This window comes from Sciurus carolinensis, chromosome 7 (genome assembly GCF_902686445.1).
Source record: "Sciurus carolinensis chromosome 7, mSciCar1.2, whole genome shotgun sequence".
NCBI classification, from domain to species: domain Eukaryota; kingdom Metazoa; phylum Chordata; class Mammalia; order Rodentia; family Sciuridae; genus Sciurus; species Sciurus carolinensis.
Window position 1 is genome coordinate 95,872,208 of NC_062219.1, and position 23,810 is coordinate 95,896,017.

At 39.1% G+C, this 23,810-nt stretch overlaps 1 protein-coding gene across 1 annotated transcript in view; it reads left to right on the top strand.

The window, feature by feature from the left end:
- Eys (eyes shut homolog) overlaps nt 1-23,810 on the top strand; it is a 1,705,088-nt gene that overhangs the window by 1,627,497 nt on the left and 53,781 nt on the right. The window contains 2 exon segments of the mRNA XM_047559194.1: nt 15,570-15,736; nt 16,574-16,718. Coding sequence (XP_047415150.1) covers nt 15,570-15,736; nt 16,574-16,718 — 312 coding nt within the window.

The following is a 23,810-nucleotide window of genomic DNA, read 5'->3' on the forward strand; positions in this document are numbered from 1 at the left end:
CTTAATAACATTTGTGTAATTGAGTTATGACTATTCTTTCTAGCCAGAGAGACCTAGTGTTTTATTCCTGTGCATTCTAAAATGATTTTAATTCACTTCCTGGATCTTGTTGCTCTTAACCACTGTTCATGTAGAGTCATCCCCTATTGTTTCCTTTGTCCCCTTCTTACCACTTGCACAGCTTAATCTCTCTAAATCCTTCCTTCTTAGCACCAGCTCTGAAGCAATATCCTACAAGGATCCCTTGCCTTGTCTGAAAAATCGTCTTAAGCCTGGTTTCATTAAGATTCACTGTGAGTTTGTGTTCTGCATCCCAAATGAGCTTAGTTCCAGTTCTTTTCATGAAAAAGAACTCTTATCATGTCAACCCTAAACATCTCTATATAATAATAAAAATGCGAAATACCACCTGTTTCTTTGTGAACTGACAAGTATAAAAACACAAATATCCCTGTATTTACCAAAGCTACTCATAGAATAATGTTCTATTAGAACACTGAATTTGAGAATGAAATTATTCTAAGATATCAGTGGCTGTTAGAATATGACATTGCTTATATTATTATGCACTGATAAGTCAAGAAATTTCTATTACAAGAAATTCCAGGAAAGGGACACAAAACATAAAATAAAATGCTAATAAACCATGCCTTCACATCACTTTATTTCACCACCATAGTTTAAGCTTCCCAAATCTTTTGGTTGGATCAGGGTAAAGCACTGATGCAATCAGGTCTGTAGCTTTAAGAAAAAAAGAAAAATTTGGCTGCTGTCCCTGACCCCAAAAGTTAACTAAGAGCAGTTGTGTCTAGTCTAAGGACCAGGAGTACCTGCTTCCTGAACTTTAATGAAGCATGGGCAGGGAGATAAGAGAGATGTGATACACAGAGTTAAGCCCAAGTCATAGTTGAGAAGAAAGAGAAAGACACATGTGTTTTTTGAGTAGCTACCATGCGCTAGGTCCACATTGTGATGATGATCACACATTAAATTTTACTTAATCCTTAGAAAAATCTTGAGATATTTCTCTCCTTATTTCTGGGATAGGAGTTTTGGGGAGTGCATGCTAAAGGTGGGGAAGGGGAACGCAACCCAGTTAGCTGCTTACTTCCCTTTCTCTCCTGCACACACTGGGTGACAGCACAGGCCCTGGGGTCAGGCTGCCTTCAGATGCAGACTCCACCACCTAGCAGCTGTTACTTTTAAAGGTCCATGTATACATTAGCTTCTCCCATACACCCTGAGGCAGATAGATCTCTTGACCCTACAGGTTTCATTGTCTCATCTAAGTCACTTACAAAGGCTCACAGCAACCTCAGTTGCTCACACCAGCCTAGTTCTTACTTTGCTCTTCTTTTCTGCTTTATTTTATGAGGGCATTAAAGGGTACCCCTCAGGTACAGTTATGTAGTATGTGGGGCTGTTGCAAATGAAAATGCCAACTTCTTTGCTCAAAATGCAAAAAAAAAAAAAAAAAAAAAAAAGTCATTGAAGGTACTAAAATATATTTTCCTTTCTCCAATGGTCTTTCAGCTTTTTATTGTCTTTTACTTATTATTTTTGTCATTTCAAGTTAAGAAAAATTAAAACATTAAATTAGCAGCATGAATTTTACCATTTATTTTTATATTGTTCAATATCCACTTGAAATGCAAACATAAGAGATTTAATCCATATAGAGGGTTGCCAAAATTATACATCAATATTCCATAGCTCATACATGCATATGCATACAGTGAAGACACTGCACAAAATTAAGGGAATTATCTTTTTTTCACCTCCTGTTGTGTGCAAATTCTGCCAACTCTACTTTGAGCTTACCGATGGCTAAGGAAAAACTGAGAAGAAACATTTTCCATTTTTCCCTTCCCTATTCCATCATAATTTCCAGTACAAATAATTAAATAATACAGGGAAGTAACAAGAGCAACTTTTGCTTTCTTTCTGTGTTTAAAGCAAGTTCCAGTTCAGATGGGAAGCAGGGCTCCCCCCATTCAGCCATTAGGCACAACGCATTCACACAGCATTCTGTTCTCATGGAAACATCACAAACCCCAACATGTGCGTGGGATAACAACAGGAAATTTTTTAATTATATATATGTACCCCTCCCACTCATGTTGATTGTCCTACATACTTCTCTCTCAAAATGAAGTTCAAAGAGAGAAGCATTAGGAAGCTCAAGTCAGTAACAATGGAGCATAAAGTCAAACACAGGGCCTCTCTCAACTTGGAGTCCCATGTGACAGCACAGTTTGCATGCCCTGGCCCTCTGCATTTCTAATATCAGTCATCAAAACATAACTGGGGAGTCCTCCCACCTCATACCCCGGGCTCCTCGTCTGTGAACATACCGCCCACCATCACTGAGTCACTCCCAGTTGCTGCCTCAGCAGTTGCCTCCATCTTGGGACTCCACAACTACCACCATAGCCATCTCAGATAGCAGCCTCCATCTTTGGACTCTGGCCAGAGCCTCAAAGTCCAACATCAAGGTCAATTCGTTGATGCTGCAGATCGCCTGCCGTTTGCTCTTTGCCTTTCACCTGCCCTTCACCTGCCTGTCATCTGGAAGCCCCATGGTCACCCACCAACAAACTGCTGTTTGCCCACAGATCACCTGCTACCTACTACTGCCTGGAAGTTCTTGTCAGAGTACCCACTGGTTTGATTACACATGGCTGCTGCCATCTTGGGACACTGGCCAGAGCCTGGGATTCCAGGGCCAAGGGGCCTACAAGTTTGCCACTGACACCACTGCCCATCTCAGGGCATGGCTTCCTCAGTCTGGGGACACTGACCAGGACCTGGACCTCGATTGTTGGGATATCTGCAGGTCTGGCTGCACCTAAGGTCTTTCTGCTGGGTGTGCTAGTGGTCACCATCTGATTGCCTCTTTATAGGGCCACTCCTTTGTATGAGAACATCCCTGGTGGTCTCTCTGCAAGTTGGAACAGCATGGAGATCTTGGGACTGCAGCAAGGCAGAGCCTGGGGAATCTGAAGCCCAGATCAGTCAGATTGCAGCTGGGTCTGCATAAGCCAGTCTAAGCCTGGGAGGCCTGTGGAAATCTGGAGACTGGGGACAATTCCCAGAGGGAGCACAGGTTGGAGAAACTGGAAAAAACTGGGCTCTCTCCAGCTCACTGAGTTCTGAAGTGTGTGGAGACAGAAGAGACTGGCTACAACAAGCAGGAAGACTAGAAGAGGTTGTGAGGGCATCTTGTTATTGGCTCACCCACCCAACCAGTCCAGCCCTGGACTGGAGCTACCATCACACTTCAGACAACCCCACCTACCAGAGGAAAAGGGAAGCTGAGAAAACTTTTGAAAGCCAATGGAAAAAAATCGTTCAATTTTCCATTGAGATTTTCTTTTTTTTTTTCCCTCTCTCTCACGTTGCTACCATCTTTGAATCCAAGTATTTTTCATGCTTCAATTTTGAATGGGAAGTCTGAATAGTATATTACAGTTTTGTTGTGCATTCTTATATTTTTATTTCACCACTTTTATTCAACATAGTACTTGAAACTCTAGCCAGAGTTATTAGATGAAAGAAATTAAAGGGATATGAATAGGAAAAGAAGAACTCAAACTATCAGTATTTGCCAACAGCATGATTATATATTTAGATGATCAAAAAAAATCCACCAGAAAACTTCTAGAATTCATAAGTGAATTCAGCAAAGTAGCAGAATATAAAATCAATAACCATAAATCAAATGCATCCCTATACATAAGCAATGAATCCACTGCAAGAGAAATTAGAAAAACTACCCCATTCATAATAACCTCAAAAAAATAAAATACTTGGGAATCAATCTAACAAAAGAGGTGAAAGACCTCTACAATGAGAACTACAGAACACTAAAGAAAGAAATTGAAGACCTTAGTAGATGGAAAGATCTCCCATGCTCTTAGATAGACAGAATTCATATTGTCAAAATGGCCTTGATGCTACTAAAACTGTTATACAGAGTTAATGCAATTCCTATTAAAATTCCAATGACATTTTTCATAGAACTAGAAAAAGCTATCAGGAAATTTGTGGAAATATCAGACCCAGAATAGTCAAAGCAATCCTTAGCAAGAAACATGAAGCAGGAGGCATCACACCAGACCTTAAACTATACCACAGAGCAATAATAACAAAAATGGCATGGCATTGGCACCAAAATAGACAGGTAGACCAATGATACAGAATAGAAGACACAGAGACAAACCCACATAAATAAGATCACCTCATATTAGACAAAGACACCAAAAATATGCATTGGAGAAAAGATAGCCTCTTCAACAAATGGTGCTGGGAAAATTGGAAATCCATATGTAGCAAAATGAAATTAAATCTGTATCTCTCACCTTGCACAAAAATCAACTCAAACTATATCAAAGACTTAGGCACCTAATAGAATAAAAAGTAGGCCCAAAACTTTATCGTGTCAGCTTAAGACCTGACTTCCTTAACAAGACTCCTAAAGCACAAGAAGTAAAATCAAGAGTCAATAAATGGGATGGATTCAAACTAAAAATCTTCTCAGCAAAAGAAACAATCAATAATGTGAAGAGAGAGCCTACAGAGTGGGAGAAAATCTTTACCACATGCACTTCAGATAGAGCACTAATCTCCAGAATTTATAAAGATCTCAGAAAACTTCACACCAAAAATACAAATAACCAATCAAAAAATGGGTTAAGGAACTGAGCAGACACTTCACAGAAGAAGATATACAATTGATCAACAAATACATGAAAAATGTTCAACACCTCTAGTATTTAGAGAAATGCAAATCAAAACAACTCTAAGATTTTATCTCACTCCAATTAGAATGGCTATTATCAAGAATACAAACAACAATAGGTGTCAGCGAGGATGAAATGAAAAAGGTACACTCATATGTCGCTGGTGGGATTGCAAATTGGTGCAGCCACTCTGGAAAGCAGTATGGAGATTCCTCATAAAACTTGGAATTCATCCACCATTTGACCCAGCTATCCCACTCCTCAGTTTACACCCAAAGGGCTTAAAATCAGCATGCTACAGTGATGTAGCCACATTAATGTTTATAGCAGCTCAATTCACAATAGCTAGATTGTGAAACCAACATAGATGCCCTTCAGTAGATAAACGGATAAAGAAACTGTGGTATATATACACAATGGAAAATTACTCAGACATAAAGAAGAATAAAATTATAGCATTTGCAGTTAAGTGGATGGAGTTGGAGAATATCATGCTAAGTCAATCCCAAAAAACCAAAGGCCGAATGTTTTCTCTGATAAGTGGATAATGATACATAACAGGGTGAGGGGGTAAGGGAAGAATGGAGGAATGTCAGACTATGTAGATGGAAATGAGTGGAGTGGAGGGGACGGGGGAAGGAAAGATGGTGGAATGAGACAAACATTATTACCCTATGTACATATATGATTACATGAATGGTGTGACTCTACATGATGTACAACCAGAGAAATGAAAAGTTGTACTCCATTTGTGTACAATAAATCAAAAAATGTATTCTGCTGACACATATAACTAAAAAGAACAAACAATAAAAAACCCCAATAAATGGGATTGATTCAAACTAAAAAGCTTCTCAGCAAAAGAAACAATCAATAATGTGAAGAGAGAGCCTACAGAATGGGAGAAAATCTTTACCAAACACACCTCAGATAGAGTATTAATCGCCAGGATATATGCAGAACTCAAAAAACTTAACAACAAAAAGGCAAATAACACAATAAATAAATGGTCTAAGGAACTAAACAGACACTTCACAGAAGAATAAATACAATCGATCAACAAACATATGAAAAATGTTCATCATCTCTAGCAATTAGAGAAATACAAATCAAAACTACTCTAAGATTTCATCTCACTCCAGTTGGAATGGTAATTATCAAGAATACAAGTAACAGTAAATGTTGGCAAGGATGTGGGGAAAAATACATTTTTAGTGAGACTGCAAATTGATGGAACCACTCTGGAAAGCAGTATGGAGATTCCTCAAAAAACTTGGAATGGACCCACCATTTGACCCAGCTTTCCCACTCCCAAAGGACTTAAAATCAGCATACTACATTGATGGGGCCATATCAACATTTATAGCAGCTCAATTCACAATAGCTAAACTATGGAACCAACCTAGATGCCCTTCAACAGATGAATGCATAAAGAAAATGTGGTACGGCTAGTGAGAGCCTTTCTGACCAGAACAAGCTCCGAGTCCCGGAGCCAGTGCAGCTCAGCGTACTCTGGCACGCAAGCAGATTCAGGGTCCAGATAGGGCAGCCAGAGACTTCCCCAAGTAGTCTGGACCCCTGCGGTGGGAGGTGCCGTTCAAGGCTAGCCTCTCGGAGCTGACCGCCCAGTGAGAGACTTTCTACATAGAACCAGCCACAAGCCCCCGAAGCAACAGAGAGCCTCGATCCGCAAACAGCCTCTGGGATCAGGGCAGGGCAGCCAGAGACCTCTTCAGGCGGCTCTGCCCACTCCGGCTGCAGGCTCTCTTCTCGGGGCGATCCAAGATGGCGGCCTAGAGGGAGACTGCACCCCCTGTCGCTCCAGAACCCAGGAGTTAAGAAGGGGAGGCATTGAGAGACTTGGACTGAAATAGAGCCACGGGTGAGTCTGCCCACTGGGTAAAGCTCGGCCCAGGGGGCAGGCCCAGATAGAGGTGGCTTATCGGAGCCGGGCAGGGCAGCTAGAGTCATCCACAGGCAGCCCTGCGCTCTCCGGCGGTGGGCCCCGCCCACACAGCCAGCTTCTCCAGGTTCTCGGAACGAATCTGGCCCGCTAGTGAGAGCCTTTCTGACCAGAACAAGCTCCGAGTCCCAGAGCCAGTGCAGCTCAGCGTACTCTGGCACGCAAGCAGATTCAGGGTCCAGATAGGGCAGCCAGAGACTTCCCCAAGTAGCCTGGACCCCTGCGGTGGGAGGTGTCGTTCAAGGCTAGCTTCTCGGAGCTGACCGCCCAGTGAGAGACTTTCTACATAGAACCAGCCACAAGCCCCCGAAGCAACGGAGAGCCTCGATCCGCAAACAGCCTTTGGGATCAGGGCAGGGCAGCCAGAGACCTCTTCAGGCGGCTCTGCCCACTCCGGCTGCAGGCTCTCTTCTCAGGGCGATCCAAGATGGCGGCCTAGAGGGAGACTGCACCCCCTGTCACTCCAGAACCCAGGAGTTAAGAAGGGGAGGCATTGAGAGACTCGGACTGAAATAGAGCCACGGGTGAGTCTGCCCACTGGGTAAAGCTCGGCCCGGGGGGCAGGCCCAGATAGAGGTGGCTTATTGGAGCCGGGCAGGGCAGCTAGAGTCTTCCCAAGGTAGCCTTCCACACTCCGGCAGTGAGCTCCTCCCACACGGCCAGCTGCACGGTGCAGGCCCACAGTGAGAGCATTTCAGCACAGAGCCAGTTCCAAACCGTGGAACCAGTAGGGGGCTAGGGGCAGTTTTCTTCGGATGCGCTGCTTTATCAGATTCCTCCAAGACATCAGGCTGCTGAAGGCTGGGAGGTGATACACTGGAAATCTACCGGGACACTATAAGCCAATAGCGGAAAACTGCAATATCTCAGGGTCCCACTGACAACTGACCAATATGAGAAAACAAGGGAAGAAAATGTCCCAAACAAACCTAGATACTACATCAATAAAACCCAATGACAGCACAGCAGAAGAAATGTCAGAAAGGGAGTTCAGAATGTACGTAATTAAAACGATTAGGGAAGCTAATGAGGAGATGAAAGAGCAAATGCAGGCATTGAAGGAGGAGATGAAAGAGCAAATGCAGGCATTAAATGATCGCACCAATCAACAGTTAAAAGAGCAAATACGGGAAGCAAGAGATCATTTCAATAAAGAGTTAGAGATACTGAAAAAGAAACAAACTGAAATCCTTGAAATGAAGGAAACAATAAACCAAGTTAAAAACTCCATAGAAAGCATAACAAGTAGAATGGAGCACCTGGAAGACAGAACCTCAGACATTGAAGACAAATTATTTAATCTTGAAAGCAAAGTTGGCCAAACAGAAAAGATGGTAAGAAATCATGAACAGAATCTACAAGAATTATGGGATATCATGAAAAGGCCAAATTTAAGAATTATTGGGATTGAGGAAGGCTTAGAGAAACAAACCAAAGGAATGAGCAATCTATTCAATGAAATAATATCAGAAAATTTCCCAAATCTGAAGAATGAAATGGAAAACCAAATACAAGAGGCTTATAGAACTCCAAACATACAAAATTACAACAGACCCACACCAAGGCACATTATTATGAAAATACCTAACATACAAAATAAAGACAGAATTTTAAAGGCCACGAGAGAAAAGAATCAAATTACATTCAGAGGGAAACCAATAAGAATATCAGCAGATTTTTCAATCCAGACCCTAAAAGCCAGAAGGGCCTGGAACAACATTTACCAAGCCCTGAAAGAAAACGGATGCCAACCAAGAATCTTATACCCAGCAAAACTTACCTTCAAATTTGACGATGAAATAAGATCCTTCCATGATAAACAAAAGCTAAAGGAATTTACAAAAAGAAAGCCAGCATTACAGAACATTCTCAGCAAAATATTCCATGAGGAAGAGATGAAAAACAACGATGCAAATCAGCAACAGGAGGCGCTAGCCTAAAGGAATAGCCAAATAAAGGACAAACCAAATCATGTCAAAAACAAATATGAGTCAATTGACTGGGAATACAAATCATATCACAATAATAACCCTGAATGTTAATGGCCTGAATTCATCAATCAAAAGACACAGACTGGCAGATTGGATTAAAAAGAAAAATCCAACAATATGCTGCCTGCAAGAGACTCATCTCATAGAAAGAGACACCCATAGACTAAAGGTGAAAGGATGGGGAAAAACATACCATGCACACAGACACAGCAAAAAAGCTGGAGTATCCATCCTCATCTCAGATAATGTGGACTTCAAACCAAAACTAGTCAGAAGGGATAAAGAAGGACATTACATGCTGCTTAAGGGAAGCATAAATCAGCAAGACTTAACAATCATAAATATCTATGCCCCAAACATTGGCTCATCCACGTACGTCAAACAAATCCTTCTCAATTCCAGAAATCAAATAGACCACAACACAATCATACTAGGCGATTTTAACACACCTCTCTCACCACTGGATAGATCGTCCAAACAAAAATTGAATAAAGAAGCTATAGATCTCAACAACACAATCAGCAATTTAGACTTAACGGACATATATAGAATATACCATCCAACAAAGAATGAATACACTTTCTTCTCAGCAGCACATGGATCCTTCTCTAAAATAGACCATATTTTATGCCACAAAGCTACTGTTAGCAAATACAAGAAGATAGAGATACTACCTTGTACTCTATCAGATCATAATGGATTGAAATTAGAAATAAATGACAGAATAAAAAACAGAAACTTCTCCAATACTTGGAGACTAAATAATACACTATTATATGATGAATGGATAACAGAAGACATCAGGAGGGAAATAAAAAAATTCTTAGAAGTAAACGAGAACAAAGACACATCATATCAAAATCTCTGGGACACTATGAAAGCAGTACTTAGAGGAAGATTTATTTCATGGGGTGCATTCAAAAAAAGAAGTAGAAATCAACAAATAAACGACTTAACACTACAGCTCAAAGCACTAGAAAAAGAAGAGCAGACCAATACCAAAAGTAGTAGAAGACAGGAAATAGTTAAAATCAGAGCCGAAATCAACGAAATCGAAACAAAAGAAACAATTGGAAAAATTAACAAAATAAATAGTTGGTTCTTTGAAAAAATAAATAAAATTGATAAACCCTTAGCCACACTAACAAAGAGAAAGAGGGAGAAAACTCAAATTACTAAAATTCGGAATGAACAAGGAAACATCACAACAGACACGAGTGAAATACAAAACATAATTAGAAGCTATTTCGAAAATCTATACTCCAACAAAACAGAAAACCTCGAAGACATCAACAAATTTCTAGAGACATATGAATTACCTAAACTGAACGAGGAGGACATACACAACTTAAATAAACCAATTTCAAGCAATGAAATAGAAGAGGTCATCAAAAGCCTACCAACAAAGAAAAGTCCAGGACCAGATGGGTTCTCAGCCGAGTTCTACAAAACCTTTAAAGAAGAGCTCATTCCAATACTCCTCAAACTATTCCATGAAATAGAAGAGGAGGGAACCCTCCCAAACTCGTTCTATGAAGCCAATATCACCCTGATACCTAAACCAGACAGAGACACATCAAGGAAAGAAAATTTCAGACCAATATCCTTAATGAACATCGACGCAAAAATTCTCAACAAAATTTTAGCAAATCGCATACAAATATATATTAAAAAGATAGTGCACCACGATCAAGTGGGTTTTATCCCAGGGATGCAAGGTTGGTTCAACATTCGGAAATCAATAAATGTCATTCACCATATCAACAGACTTAAAGTTAAGAATCACATGATTATTTCAATAGATGCAGAAAAAGCATTCGATAAAATACAGCATCCCTTCATGCTCAAAACACTAGAAAAAATTGGGGTAGTGGGAACATTCCTTAATATTATAAAGGCCATCTACGCTAAGCCCATGGCTAATATCATTCTAAATGGTGAAAAACTGAAAGCGTTCCCCCTAAAAACTGGAACAAGGCAGGGATGCCCTCTTTCACCGCTTCTATTCAACATCGTCCTTGAGACTCTAGCCAGAGCAATCAGACAAACCGAAGAAATTAAAGGGATACGAATAGGAAAAGAAGAACTCAAACTATCCCTGTTCGCTGATGACATGATTATATATTTAGAGGAACCTGGAAATTCCACCAGAAAACTTTTAGAACTCATAAGTGAATTCAGTAAAGTAGCAGGTTACAAGATCAATGCTCATAAATCCAATGCATTTTTATACATAAGTGATGAATCTTCAGAAAGAGAAATTAGGAAAACTACCCCATTCACAATAGCATCAAAAAAAATAAAATACTTGGGAATCAATCTCACAAAAGAGGTGAAAGACCTCTACAATGAGAACTACAGAACACTAAAGAAAGAAATTAAAGAGCACCTTAGAAGATGGAAAGATCTCCCATGTTCCTGGATAGGCAGAATTAATATTGTCAAAATGGCTATACTACCTAAAGTGCTATACAGATTCAATGCAATTCCAATTATAATCCCAATGATGTACCTTACAGAAATAGAGCAAGCAATTATGAAATTCATCTGGAAGAATAAAAAACCTAGAATAGCTAAAGCAATCCTCAGTAGCAAGAGCAAAGCAGGGGGTATTGCAATACCAGATCTTCAACTCTACTACAAAGCAATAGTAACAAAAACGGCATGGTATTGGTACCAAAATAGACAGGTAGATCAATGGTACAGAATAGAGGACATGGACACAAACCCAAATAAATACAATTTTCTCATACTAGACAAAGGTTCCAAAAATATGCAATGGAGAAAAGATAGCCTCTTCAACAAATGGTGCTGGGAAAACTGGAAAACCATATGCAATAGAATGAAATTAAACCCCTATCTCTCACCCTACACAAAACTCAACTCAAAATGGATCAAGGACCTTGGAATCAGACCAGAGACCCTGCATCTTATAGAAGAAAAAGTAGGTCCAAATCTTCAACTTGTTGGCTTAGGATCAGACTTCCTTAACAGGACTCCCATAGCACAAGAAATAAAAGCAAGAATCAACAACTGGGATAGATTCAAACTAAAAAGCTTTCTCTCAGCAAAGGAAACTATCAGAAATGTGAAGAGAGAGCCTACAGAGTGGGAGAATATTTTTGCCAACCATACCTCAGATAGAGCGCTAATTTCCAGAATCTATAAAGAACTCAAAAAACTCTACACGAAGAATACAAATAATCCAATCAACAAATGGGCTAAGGAAATGAACAGACACTTCACAGAAGAAGATGTACAAGTAATCAACAGATATATGAAAAAATGTTCAACATCCCTAGTAATAAGGGAAATGCAAATCAAAACTACCCTAAGATTTCATCTCACCCCAATTAGAATGGCGATTATTCAGAATACAAGCAACAATAGGTGTTGGCGAGGCTGTGGTGAAAAAGGAACACTCATACATTGCTGGTGGGGTTGCAAATTAGTGCAGCCACTCTGGAAAGCAGTGTGGAGATTCCTTAGAAAGCTTGGAATGGAAACACCATTTGACCCAGCTATCCCACTCCTTGGCCTATACCCAAAGGACTTAAAATCAGCATACTACAGAGATACAGCCACATCAATGTTCATTGCTGCTCAATTCACCATAGCCAGATTGTGGAACCAACCTAGATGCCCTTCAGTTGATGAATGGATAAAGAAACTGTGGCATATTTATACAATGGAATATTACTCCGCAATGAAGAATGATAAAATTATGGCATTTGTAGGCAAATGGACAAAATTGGAGAATATCATGCTAAGTGAGATAAGCCAATCTCAAAAAACTAAAGGACGAATGATCTCGCTGATAAGCGGATGAGGACATATAATGGGGGTAGGAGGGGTTAGCATTAGGTTTAGGGTTAGGTTTAGAGTTAGGCTAAGGAGAGCGGTAAGAATGAAGGAAAGAAGGACTGTATAAAGGGAAAAGGGTGGGAGGGGTGGGGGGGAAGGGAAAAAAAATAAACATCATTAAAAAAAAAAAAAAAGAAAATGTGGTACATATACACAATGGAATAATACTCAACCTTAAAGAAGAATGAAATTACAGCATTTGCAGGTAAATGGTTGGAGCTGGAGAATATCATGATAAGTGAAATAAGCCAAACCAAAAAACCAAAGGCTGAATGTTTTCTCTGATATGTAGATGCTGATCCGTAATGGGGGTGGGATGGGGAAGAATGTAGAAACTTTGAATTGAGCAGAGGAGAGTGAGGAGAGGGGAGGGAGTGTGGGGATGGAAAGGATGATGGAATGAGACAGACATATTACCCTAGGTACATGTATGACTACACTAGTGTGACTGGACCATGTACAGCCAGAGGAAGGAGAAGCTGCTCTCCATTTGTGTACGATGTGTCAAAATGCATCCTACTGCCATGTATAACTAATTAGAACAAACTTAAAAATAAGAGAAAAAACTTAGCTGGGAAAACTGTTAAAGCAGTATTTTCAGAACTATTTCTTCAGAATCATTGTCAATTTCTTCCTTTCTCACCTTTTCATCCCAAATGGTCTGTCCTTCAAATTTTTCATTATAAAGCACAAAACAAACATCATGCCTTTTTTCCGTCCCCTGTGCCATTGCCTTAATTTAGCTAGACCTTTATCGTTCCTCTTCTGAGTCGCTGGGTGACCTCCCAGTAAGGCTCCTCTGCCTCTATGTCCTACACCAACATTGCTATGAGATTCTTCAAAATCCAGATCTAATGTAGTTCTCTCATCCTAGATCCTTTCATGATTCCAAAGAGTCTCAAAACATTTAGATCATCCATTATGGCATATTATGCCCTTGAATCCAGCCCTTTCTGCCTATTCAGTTTCTTTTCCTGCCATAGACAATAAATACCAGCCGGGCCCAGGATTCAGCAATTCTTCCTGCCCCTTCTGGATTTTTTAATGCTGCTCCCTCAGTGCTCTTCAGCACCTCCCCCTTGCTCATCTATCAACTTATCATTTCCTAGATTAGCTTGAAAACCAATTCAAAAATCACCTCCTTTGAACTTCCTAATCCTCCTCCCTACTCATCTTAATGACCATCCCCACTTTGTTCCTTCCATGTTTCCCATGGCACTTTAGGGGAAAAAAACAAAAACAAAAAACTCCTGTCTCCCCCTAACCAGGCTGTTGAGCACCCTGAGGATGATCTTATGTTCCTAGCATGATATAGACTCTCAATACCAGAGGAAGGAGGAGTGGTGGCAATACAGAAAGGAAAGAATGGGACTCTAATGAAGCTACTCTCTCTCCATCTTGCAGTTCAGCTGGCAGAATATGGTCCCCCTTCCAACATCCCACACAATCTGAAAGACATTTCAAATGCCCAGTAGAATTTCACAAAAAGATCTGATTCACAAACTACAGGAAAATCTCACTGCTTTTCTTTCCCTGCCCTCTCTCAATTTCTTCTCTACCTCAGCAGCTGCCTGAAAAACTGTCTCCAATCTCTAGTATTAGGTTTTTTTTCTTTTTGCCTTTCTAATGGCTGTCCTGGATCTTTATTTTCCCCTAAGAGTTATTTTCATTTTAAATATATGACTTGATCAATCTGTCGAAGCAGTGTAGGTGAGGAGAGAGGGAAAGAGACAGACAGACAGAGACTTGCTATACATTCCCATTGGGATTGGCATGTCTCTTCACACAGATGCTCTCACAATGGGTGCATATTCCACTCACCTAGAGAGCTTTCAAAACTGCCCACTCAGGCCCCATGGCAGACCTTTTGAAAAAGCAGAAGTGGACTTCAGGTATATTCAAGTAATATTTCTGTTTTCCTTTTTCCAGTGTCTTAGGAAGCCCAGCTCCCTATCCTGTTTAGAAACCAATCCCTGAAGATACTTCTCTCCTTTACCCTGATCAAACTAACAGTAGAAGCCATGTCAGCAGACAAGGTATCACTTTACAGCCACAAAAGTGGGAGGCTCTGCATACTCATAACAAATTTGTTCATATCCTTGGACTCATTTCTTCTTTCCCACCTGTGCTTACCTTCTTACGTCTATAGGTTTTTATATTCTTCCCACAAGGAGTTGTTGCTTCACTTCCCTGCCTGCAAGCTTCAGTTTTGAGCTCCTCTTTTACCCCAATCACAATAAAAAAAAAAAAAAAAAACACTTTCAGAAATTCGGTGACATATTTGGTCCCTGATCTATCCTGCCTTACATTTGCCAATCATCCCACAGCACTCTAATCCCACCAAGCCTACTGCTAGGATCCTCCTCTAGCAACTGATGCTGGTTCTCACCCAACTACTTTCTTTGTCCTATGGGTCTTCAAGCTGAAACTTCCTGAAACTCACTATGTCACATAGTTGGCTCTGAATTAATGGAAGGAAAAGAAAGAGAGGAGGGAACAAAGAAACAATTACTCATAATAGGTCATATGGGCTATGGTCAAGAGCTTTTGTAATAGAACAATGATAACATGCTCTGAGCAATGCTAGGAATGAGTGGGTTTTTTCTGCTCTCAACAAGTCATAGAGAAAACTTGGAAGCTGATACTAGGTTATCTCGGCCTTTTGAATTTTGTTAACTACCAGTATTCTGCTTCATTGTAAAGTTCTCTTTATTATAAATCGCACACTGAATTTCATTCAGACAAAAAAGGAAATTCTAATATCATTCAACTCTTAGATACTGATCATTTCCTGGCTTGACCAGAACCCTCCTAGCTTCAAAGAAATAAACTATTAGTTCTCAAATAGTTTGGGGGTTGTGAATAATAATAGCCAGTTGCACACATGCCTGAAAACCAATAAGAAACTCAATGTCTGTTATAATCATGCTTGTCTATAATTTAGGCCTGGACAGTAAAATGAAGCTGACTGGATTCCTGAATTTCCTCCTGTGCATCTTTTCATTCCAGGGCTCAATGGCGATGACTTCCTGGCAGTGGGTCTGCTGAACGGCAGTGTGGTTTACAGTTATAACCTGGGATCTGGCATAGCAAGCGTCAGGAGCGAGCCCCTTGATCTGAGCCTTGGAATCCACACTGTCCATCTGGGGAGGTTCTTCCAAATGGGCTGGATGAAGGTAAAGAGCCTTCATTTCATCTGTCCCAAAAATTTACTGAGCATTCACATGCTGGTGTATTAGTGCTAAGGTGCAGAGGCAGACAGGACAGGATGCCCTCACCCACGGAGTTCAAGTGCACCAAACAGGAGAGGAGAGATAACCACAATTAGGTGCTGTAAGAGTCAATCTGAGGGATCACTAACATAGGTAAGGCTAAGAGACGGGGCTCAAGAAATGCCTCCCAGGAAAGGTGATGCTTGAGCATAACTTGGGATAAACAGAAGGCAGAAAAATGATCAGTAGCCAGTGTGAGCTTAAAGAATGCAAGCAGTTTTGTGTAGCTTTCAGGTGAGGGAGTGAGAGAGCAAGAGGTGGAATTTGAGGTAGACAAGGTCTGTATTATCTAGTACTTACATGTCAGTCTGGGAGTTTTATCCAGAGAGCTTTGGAGAGACACTTAAGATTGGGGGAAGGTTGGGTACCATGGTTCATTTCTACTTTTTGACAAATGAGTCTGTTGGATATATTGAAAATGAATGGGAGAGGGGCCAAGGTTAGACAAAGGGGTACCAGCAGGATGTCAGTTCCTAATCTTTGAAGAACTGTGATTTTGAATGAAATCCAAAACGATGACTGCTATATTAATATATCTTTGTTAACAGATACCAGCAGAGAAGCAGAGAATTGAGTAGTTTCATGTTCTTTATTTCTTCAAAATTCTAATCTTTATAAATTTCTCATGCCAAGTTAATGGGAAATAACAAAAGAATATCTTAACAGTTCACCCTGGGAAATTAATTCACCCTGGGGAATTAATGTCTTTTTTAATCAGTTTTGATTTTTTTCCTTTCAAAGGTAGATGACCATAAAAATAAGTCTGTCATATCCCCAGGAGAACTGGTCGGTCTCAATGTCTTCAGTCAGTTTTATGTAGGTGGTTACAGTGAATACACTCCAGATCTCTTACCAAATGGAGCCAATTTTAAAAATGGTTTTCAAGGTAAGGCATGAGTGGTTTTTATACTATAGCTATTTGTTTCAAGTATTAAGGGAAAGAAAATGTTTTTAAGGAATATTCTTGTAGTTCCCAAATCAACCTTGTGAATTCTTTTCTAATCAGAATTAATCAAAGTTTTATTGAAAACTTTGTTCATTATTTTTTTGATCACTTGCTACATGTTTACTAGATGTTTAGGATTTTTTAATGTTTTCAAAATAGAGATTCCTGCATTCATAAATTTATGTTCTATTTGGATAGAGGAGGGAACAAACAATATAAACTAAATATAATAGAGAAATAAATTACATAGTAAAATAATATGATAAATTCTATGGGGAAAAAAGCAAATGTAGAGTGTGATCTGGGGGGATCAGAAATATAAGTAATTCCTTACATAGGATACTTTTTAATATAGGCTGTTAGGGTTACTGTAAAATTTGAAACTCTGCCTAATTTTGGAGTGTACTCCATATAAAAGGTGAGAAACTGAAATCAGTCTGCTCATACCACCAAGATGTGACCCACAGAGGCAACACCAAGTCAAGAAGAACAAGAGGGAACATTGTGCTTTAGTAAACAATTGCCTTACCATACTCTGTCTCCTTCTGTTCGAAAAGAAACATTGAGGAAATGAGAGGGAGTGAGGGGTATGAAAAATGGTGGAATGAGACAGACATCCTTACCCTGTGTACATGTATGATTACATGAATGGTGTGAATCTACATGGTGTACAACCACAGAAACGAAATGATGTACCCCATTTGTGTACAATGAATGAAAATGCAATCTGTAAAATATTTTTAAAAAATAATAAAAAAAGAAACATTGGTTGAGATCTTCCTTATAAAGCTTATTCATAGTACAGTAATGAAATAAAAACCTGCTTTGAACTAGCATAATAATTCACTTGATGAATAGTCTTTGTGGTGGAGAGTATTTGGTCACAAGGCTACTCATGTACTGTCCTCAGCCAGTCACCCAGAAAGCCTACCCTCCATCAGAAGTCTGGGCATAAGGGCCAGGAGGTAAAGCGCATCCCTGGAGAAGGAGCTGCCCTCCAGCACAGCTCAGGCACTTCAGTTCTCCACCTGCTTTCAGCCATCTTTTCCCTGCCTTTACCGATACCCGCCCAAACACAAATGCAGGAGGCCCTGTACTTGAAACATATGAAATCAACATAGCTAATCCTGTATAACACAAGGTCAAGTTCTAATAAAGTTACTTCATTCTGCCAAGGCTATCAAAGAAAGTTTTTCTTTGAATATGTAATCAGTACTAATTCTCTGAAGAGTGTCTTAAAGATGAGTTTAAAGCATATTACAGCCCCATGCTAAAATGTAATAAAGAACTCAACAGTTCTTTCATAGCAGGAGATAATCTGAAAGGGATTGTATGAGAATAACAAATCAATGAGTTTTTAAAAACATTATATAAGAGATGGGTGAGCTTATAAATGTGAAGAAGTACATCTTCCACTCAGTGAAGCAGAGACTCTGTCAGGGGTGACCAAAACATGATGTGGTTTATTCATAGACACAGTTCACACGTAAGAGCTTCGGGTTAGATAATTCCTCTATGAGAGGCTGCAATTGCATAGGGATCAGAGTGTGAACTCCAGTACACCACTGCCAGGGTATGTGCCCCAGCACCACCTGGCTCGTCACCTAACCTCCTGTGCCTCAACTGTAAAATAGAATAATGACAGCACGTCTCTTGCTTTGTCATTCTGAGAGTGATTTACTGGAGACATAAATTCACGCCTGGTTTAGTGAGAATCCTCATTAGCAATGATGACGGTACTGGAGATGGCAGAGGCACAACTGCATCAAACGCTTGCCTTCTTCTCTGTCCACAGTGGTGGAGAGCTCGGGCTCTGCCATCAGACTGCCTTCAGAGGTAGGTCCTGCCACCCAGAAGCTGTGTGACTTTAGCCTGCTACCTAACTCTGAGCCTCCATCCTCTCCTCTGTTAAAAAAAAATTAAAAAAAAAAATCTATCTCGTAGGGTTTGTATGGGTTAATCAATTAAGAAAAATGATTGTGCTGTGTTTTGCCCAGAAACCAGTCCACAATAAACACCAATAAATATTATTAATACTCCATACTCTGTCATAGGATTTGATGTTTTCAAATGTATTGAAGGATAGTGCATCCTGGGTTTCTTTGTGCTGTTTTGTTTTTTTCCCATTCTATGGGGATCTTTTCTTCATATTTTAACAATGAGAATAAAGCGAGGATTTTGTCAAGATCTGTCACTTTCTCCTGAAGTGTGGCAGTGAGCCCAAGTCCAACACGTAAATAGCTGACCCTTTTGACAGAAACACTGGGACTATATACTCCTGGGAGCTTCGCATCTGCCGCAGTTCTGTTAGACTGAGCGTCTCATTGGTAATTGCCACTTAGTTCCCAGTCTTGTGGGAGATCTAAGACCTTGGAAGCCCCTCATTTTTATCATTTGTCTCTTCAATCTTCTCTCCATGTGTCTTCCTCCATTATATACCAGAATTGACTATTTGTTACATATCATGGACAATTATTACCATTTTACTATAACAACCAAATATTCCGGAAACCCATATTTCCCCAAATCTCTACCATCTCTTAAGAATCATAGACATTAACTTCTTAAAAATATAGACTTCTGCACCTTACCTCAAAACTACTTAATTGAAATTTTAATTGATGGGGTATAAAATTTTACATTTCTAACAATACTCCCCAGATTTGGAAATTACTACATTACTTAATAACAACAGAGAAAATAGAATTTTATGGAAGTATTTACTAATCAGGGTAAAATTGTGACATTTGCTATAAAATGGCAATGAAATCACACTGTAAAAGATTATCTGATTTAGGCTTTCATAGTTCTATAAACACTCTTGATAAATAACTCTACTCCAAAAATTTGCCATCTAAACTACAAATCCTTACTGCAAATAAAGTTCATTTGTTGTTGTTGTTGTTGTTCTGACAATGACTTGTAATAAACCATCTCTTTTCCTATGACCTTTCATGCTCGTGAAGACATTGAAGTTAACTAGGTTAAATAATTCACATATGCCAGGCAAACCGGGCCACAGTGCTTTACCTGACCTAATGAGAGCATCACCTTTGCTCTCCAAAGTTGCATCTATTACAAAGCCGATGAGATCTTAAGTGAGGTTCATAGTCTTTCTTAGACTCGACAAGAAAGGAAGGGAAAAAGGAAGGAGGGAATAAAGGAAGGGAAAGCAGGTGGGAGGGAAAGAAGAAACTAAAAAGGTTAGACCACAGTGAGAATAAGCTACTATTCTTTGTTACCTATAGAAAATCTTATTGCACAGTTAAATGTTCTAAAGCCTGCTATAGAAATAGAAGTAGGGTCAAACATCTCTTCTCACTAAAAGGCCTCTCTTATACACTCCTTTTTTTCTTTTACTGTCATTACCAGTCTTCCCAATACTCGTTCGAATCCTTTTTGCAATAGTTCTCAAATGGTTTTCCCTGCACCAGCAATATCAGCATCCCTGGAAAGTTTGTTGGAAATGAAATTCTTACGGAATCAGAAACTTGGGGCATAGGTTCCAGGAATATGAATTGTAATGATCCCTACATGTGATTCTGGTGCAGCTGAAGTTTAAGAACTGCTGCTTCCTGTCATCTTAAACTCTGCACTAGCCCTATTACTTGCCACATGGGAATGCTCTTAACACACTGTTGCATCATGTCATTTGACTGCTCAAAACCTCAGCAAGCACTCCATCAACTCTGAAGTGATGACTGAATGCTTCACTGGGCTTTCTAAAGCCCATATAACTCTCCCATACTTACCTTGCTTCCCAACATTCTTTATTCCATTAAAACCTATTTCCCTCAGTCTGGGATCGCCAGAGAAACAGAATCAATAGGGTGTTTATATTTATATAGAAAGAAAGAGAATTATAAGGAATTGGCTCATATGATTATGGAACCAAGAGCTGTAGTCAGCAAGCTGGAGACCCAGGAGTACTAATGTGTACCAGGGGGAAACCAGGGGAGCAAATGGGGTCAGCAGCAGTCTAAAAGCCATCAAGTTCAGGACTGAAAAACAGCTGCTGTTTCAGTGCAAACACACCAGCTTAAGTAGCCAGGCAGGAATTCCCTCCTGCTCAGCCTTTCTGTTCCATTCAGGGCTACAATTGATTGGATGAGGCCCATCTACATTAGGGAGGGTGATTCACTTAGTCTACCAATTTAAATGTTAATCTTTTCCAGAAACACACATACACACCTACTCCCTGTTTGGTCAATATATCGACTGCCTATGTCCCAGTCAAGTTGACACATAAAATTGTCACAATATCTAATCATTGATCTGTGTGTGTGTGTGTGTGTGTGTATGTGTGTGTGTGTTTTCCCTGCCTAAGCCTTTTCTCAAATCAATGCCCTCCACCACTTCAAATTCCATTTACCTTGAAGGCCAGCTCAAACCCCATCTCCCCAGTGAGGGCCTACTCTCTGAGCCCTCAACCTGAGATCCCTCTTTGAAGCCTCTGAAACTCCCTGTCCTTACCCACTTAGCATTTAACCATCTGGCAAAATAATATTTATATAAAGAATGCATGTCACAACTTCCTAAGAAATGTTTAGCTTGTGGAAAAACAGAAACTGTAGTTTTGAGTTATAATAGATCTCCATAGAACCTGGAATGGTTCATTCACATAATCCATGCTTGTGAGAAGCTGCAACTATTATACTATTTCCCTGATTCTTTACGTCTATGCATGACCAAGTGACCGAGTTCTGGCCAGTTGGATGTCAGCCAGAGTGATATTTGCTGCTTCTAGGCCTTGCCTTGAAAATCTTCTGTATAATCCTCTACTTTGCTAACCCACTCCAACTCCGTTGGTACTGAGTGCTCATTGGTACTGAGGCTAATTAAATATTTGTTATTAACTGAATATAATAAACATGAGATAGATGCAGATTCATTAACAGTAATGTAAATGATATTATTCTAATCTAAAAATATCTAACACTGTCACTACAGTTTCTTGCTAGTTCAATTTTTTTTTTTTTTTTTTTTTTTTGGGTGCTGGGGATCGAAACCAGGGCCTTGTGCTTACAAGGCAAGAACTCTACCGACTGAGTTATCTCCCCAGCCCCCTTTTTATTTTTTTAAAAATTATTCAAACAGGAATACATTTGAGTTTACCACAGTAACTTTTAAACCTTCTTTTTGTCTTCCTCACACTGAAAACCAAACCTATCACTTACTTGGTAACTAACCAGTGTTACCTTCCATTACATATGTGCTCATGACTCCAAAAGTCTTTATTAAAACTATATTATTACATGTAGTATATAAAGATTATGTATTGAATGCCTGTTTCATGGTGCTATACTAAGGAGATTCTTTTTTATTGACTTTATTAATAGGAGAAAATTATAAACCTTTCACAAATGCTACTGTAATCACTATAATTGTCTTTAAACTGCTTGCTATGTGGACTGATATGAAATATCTCTATGAACTAAATACATTTCATTATTTGTGTTGGTTAATTTTTTTTCTAAACATAACATTGCCAAATTTTTTCCAAAAACTTATTTCAGCATTGACTCATAACAAAAGCATTTCATTTATCCAAATAAAAGAGAAAAGGTTGAAATGAACATTTTCAGATATTAAAATATATTATGTTCATTTAACAAAGTACATTTTAGCATACAACTATAAAAATTGCAAAGACCTAATAATAGCATCAAGTAATTTTTTCTAAAAGAAATATTCAATTTTATAAAGGAAGTAGAAAATGTCTAAGACATTGTAATAAAGGGCGGGGTGTGGAATACAAACCTACTGATTTTCAGACACTTTACTAGGCAGCTTATGTATATTATCTTATTTATTCCTCTACCCACAGACTACTTAATTCTGTCCCACTTTAAAAGTATAAAGGCTGGGTGAGTCATTATGTGGCAGAGATTGTATTTGAACCTAGACCCACCTGACTCCATCCTCTATAATTTTGCAAAGTACATCTTACTCTGCCAGAGGCATGGGAAACCCTGCCTAGTGGGTTGAGCTACTTGGTTACTCAGAGAAAAAATAGCTGTCACTCACTCACTTTTTCAATCAGTAATATATTATAGTGGTGTGTGTGTGTGTGTATGTGTGTTTATATGTGTAATAATAGATGACAGAAAAACAGGACAAAGCTTAAAACTAAGGAAAAATAGTCACTGTTCTCTGGTAATCAGAAAATTTTGACCCATGTTGATCAGGGTGCTTGTCAGTAAAACTGAGAGAAAACTAAGTTGAAAGTAAAATCTTAACCTTCAAAAACTGGACTCATTTTTTAAATTCACCTTGAGAAATTATTTCACACTTTTAACTTTTTAGAATGTGTTTATCATATTTTATTAGTGCATTAAATCATACATAAAAGTGAGATTCATTGTGATATATTCAAACATGCACCTAGTATAATTTGATGAACTTCACTCCCTAGTACCTTCTTCTTTTTCTTCCCTCCTCCTTTTCCCCCAATCTGCTTCCTCTAGTCTACTGTTCTCCCTTCTATTTAACTTTTGAAAATGTTTTGGAAATAAAATTCAATTTAGTCTTTCCTTTATCATTTTATAGAACTTATTTATTATGGTTGATATTCATATTGATTTGAAAGAACTTTGCAAAACTCTAAGTGCAAAGGATATGAGTATAATTACAATACATTTCAGGATTCCAAAAACTTCCATTTTGAATTCTTCTTTGAATTGCCCTTTTTGTTTATATTTATCTAATCTTGGGAGGATGGATAATATCTCCCTAAGGATATGTGCAAAGGCAACAATTTATGAAAGGAAAAAAATGGGACAATATAAATATTATAAACTTCTCCATGTAAAAAAAACCACCATAAGCAAAATTAAATGGCAAATATTGAACTGGAGAAAGTATTTACAATGTATATTTACAAATAGCTAATAGGCCCATTTTATAAAGAGGGCTTTCAAATAAATATTTGAAAGAGTGGCTAGAAAAAAAAACAGTACATAATAAGCAACTGAAATGAGAGAATTACAAATGACTAAAAATATTTTTAAAGATTTTAACCCCACTTAAAAA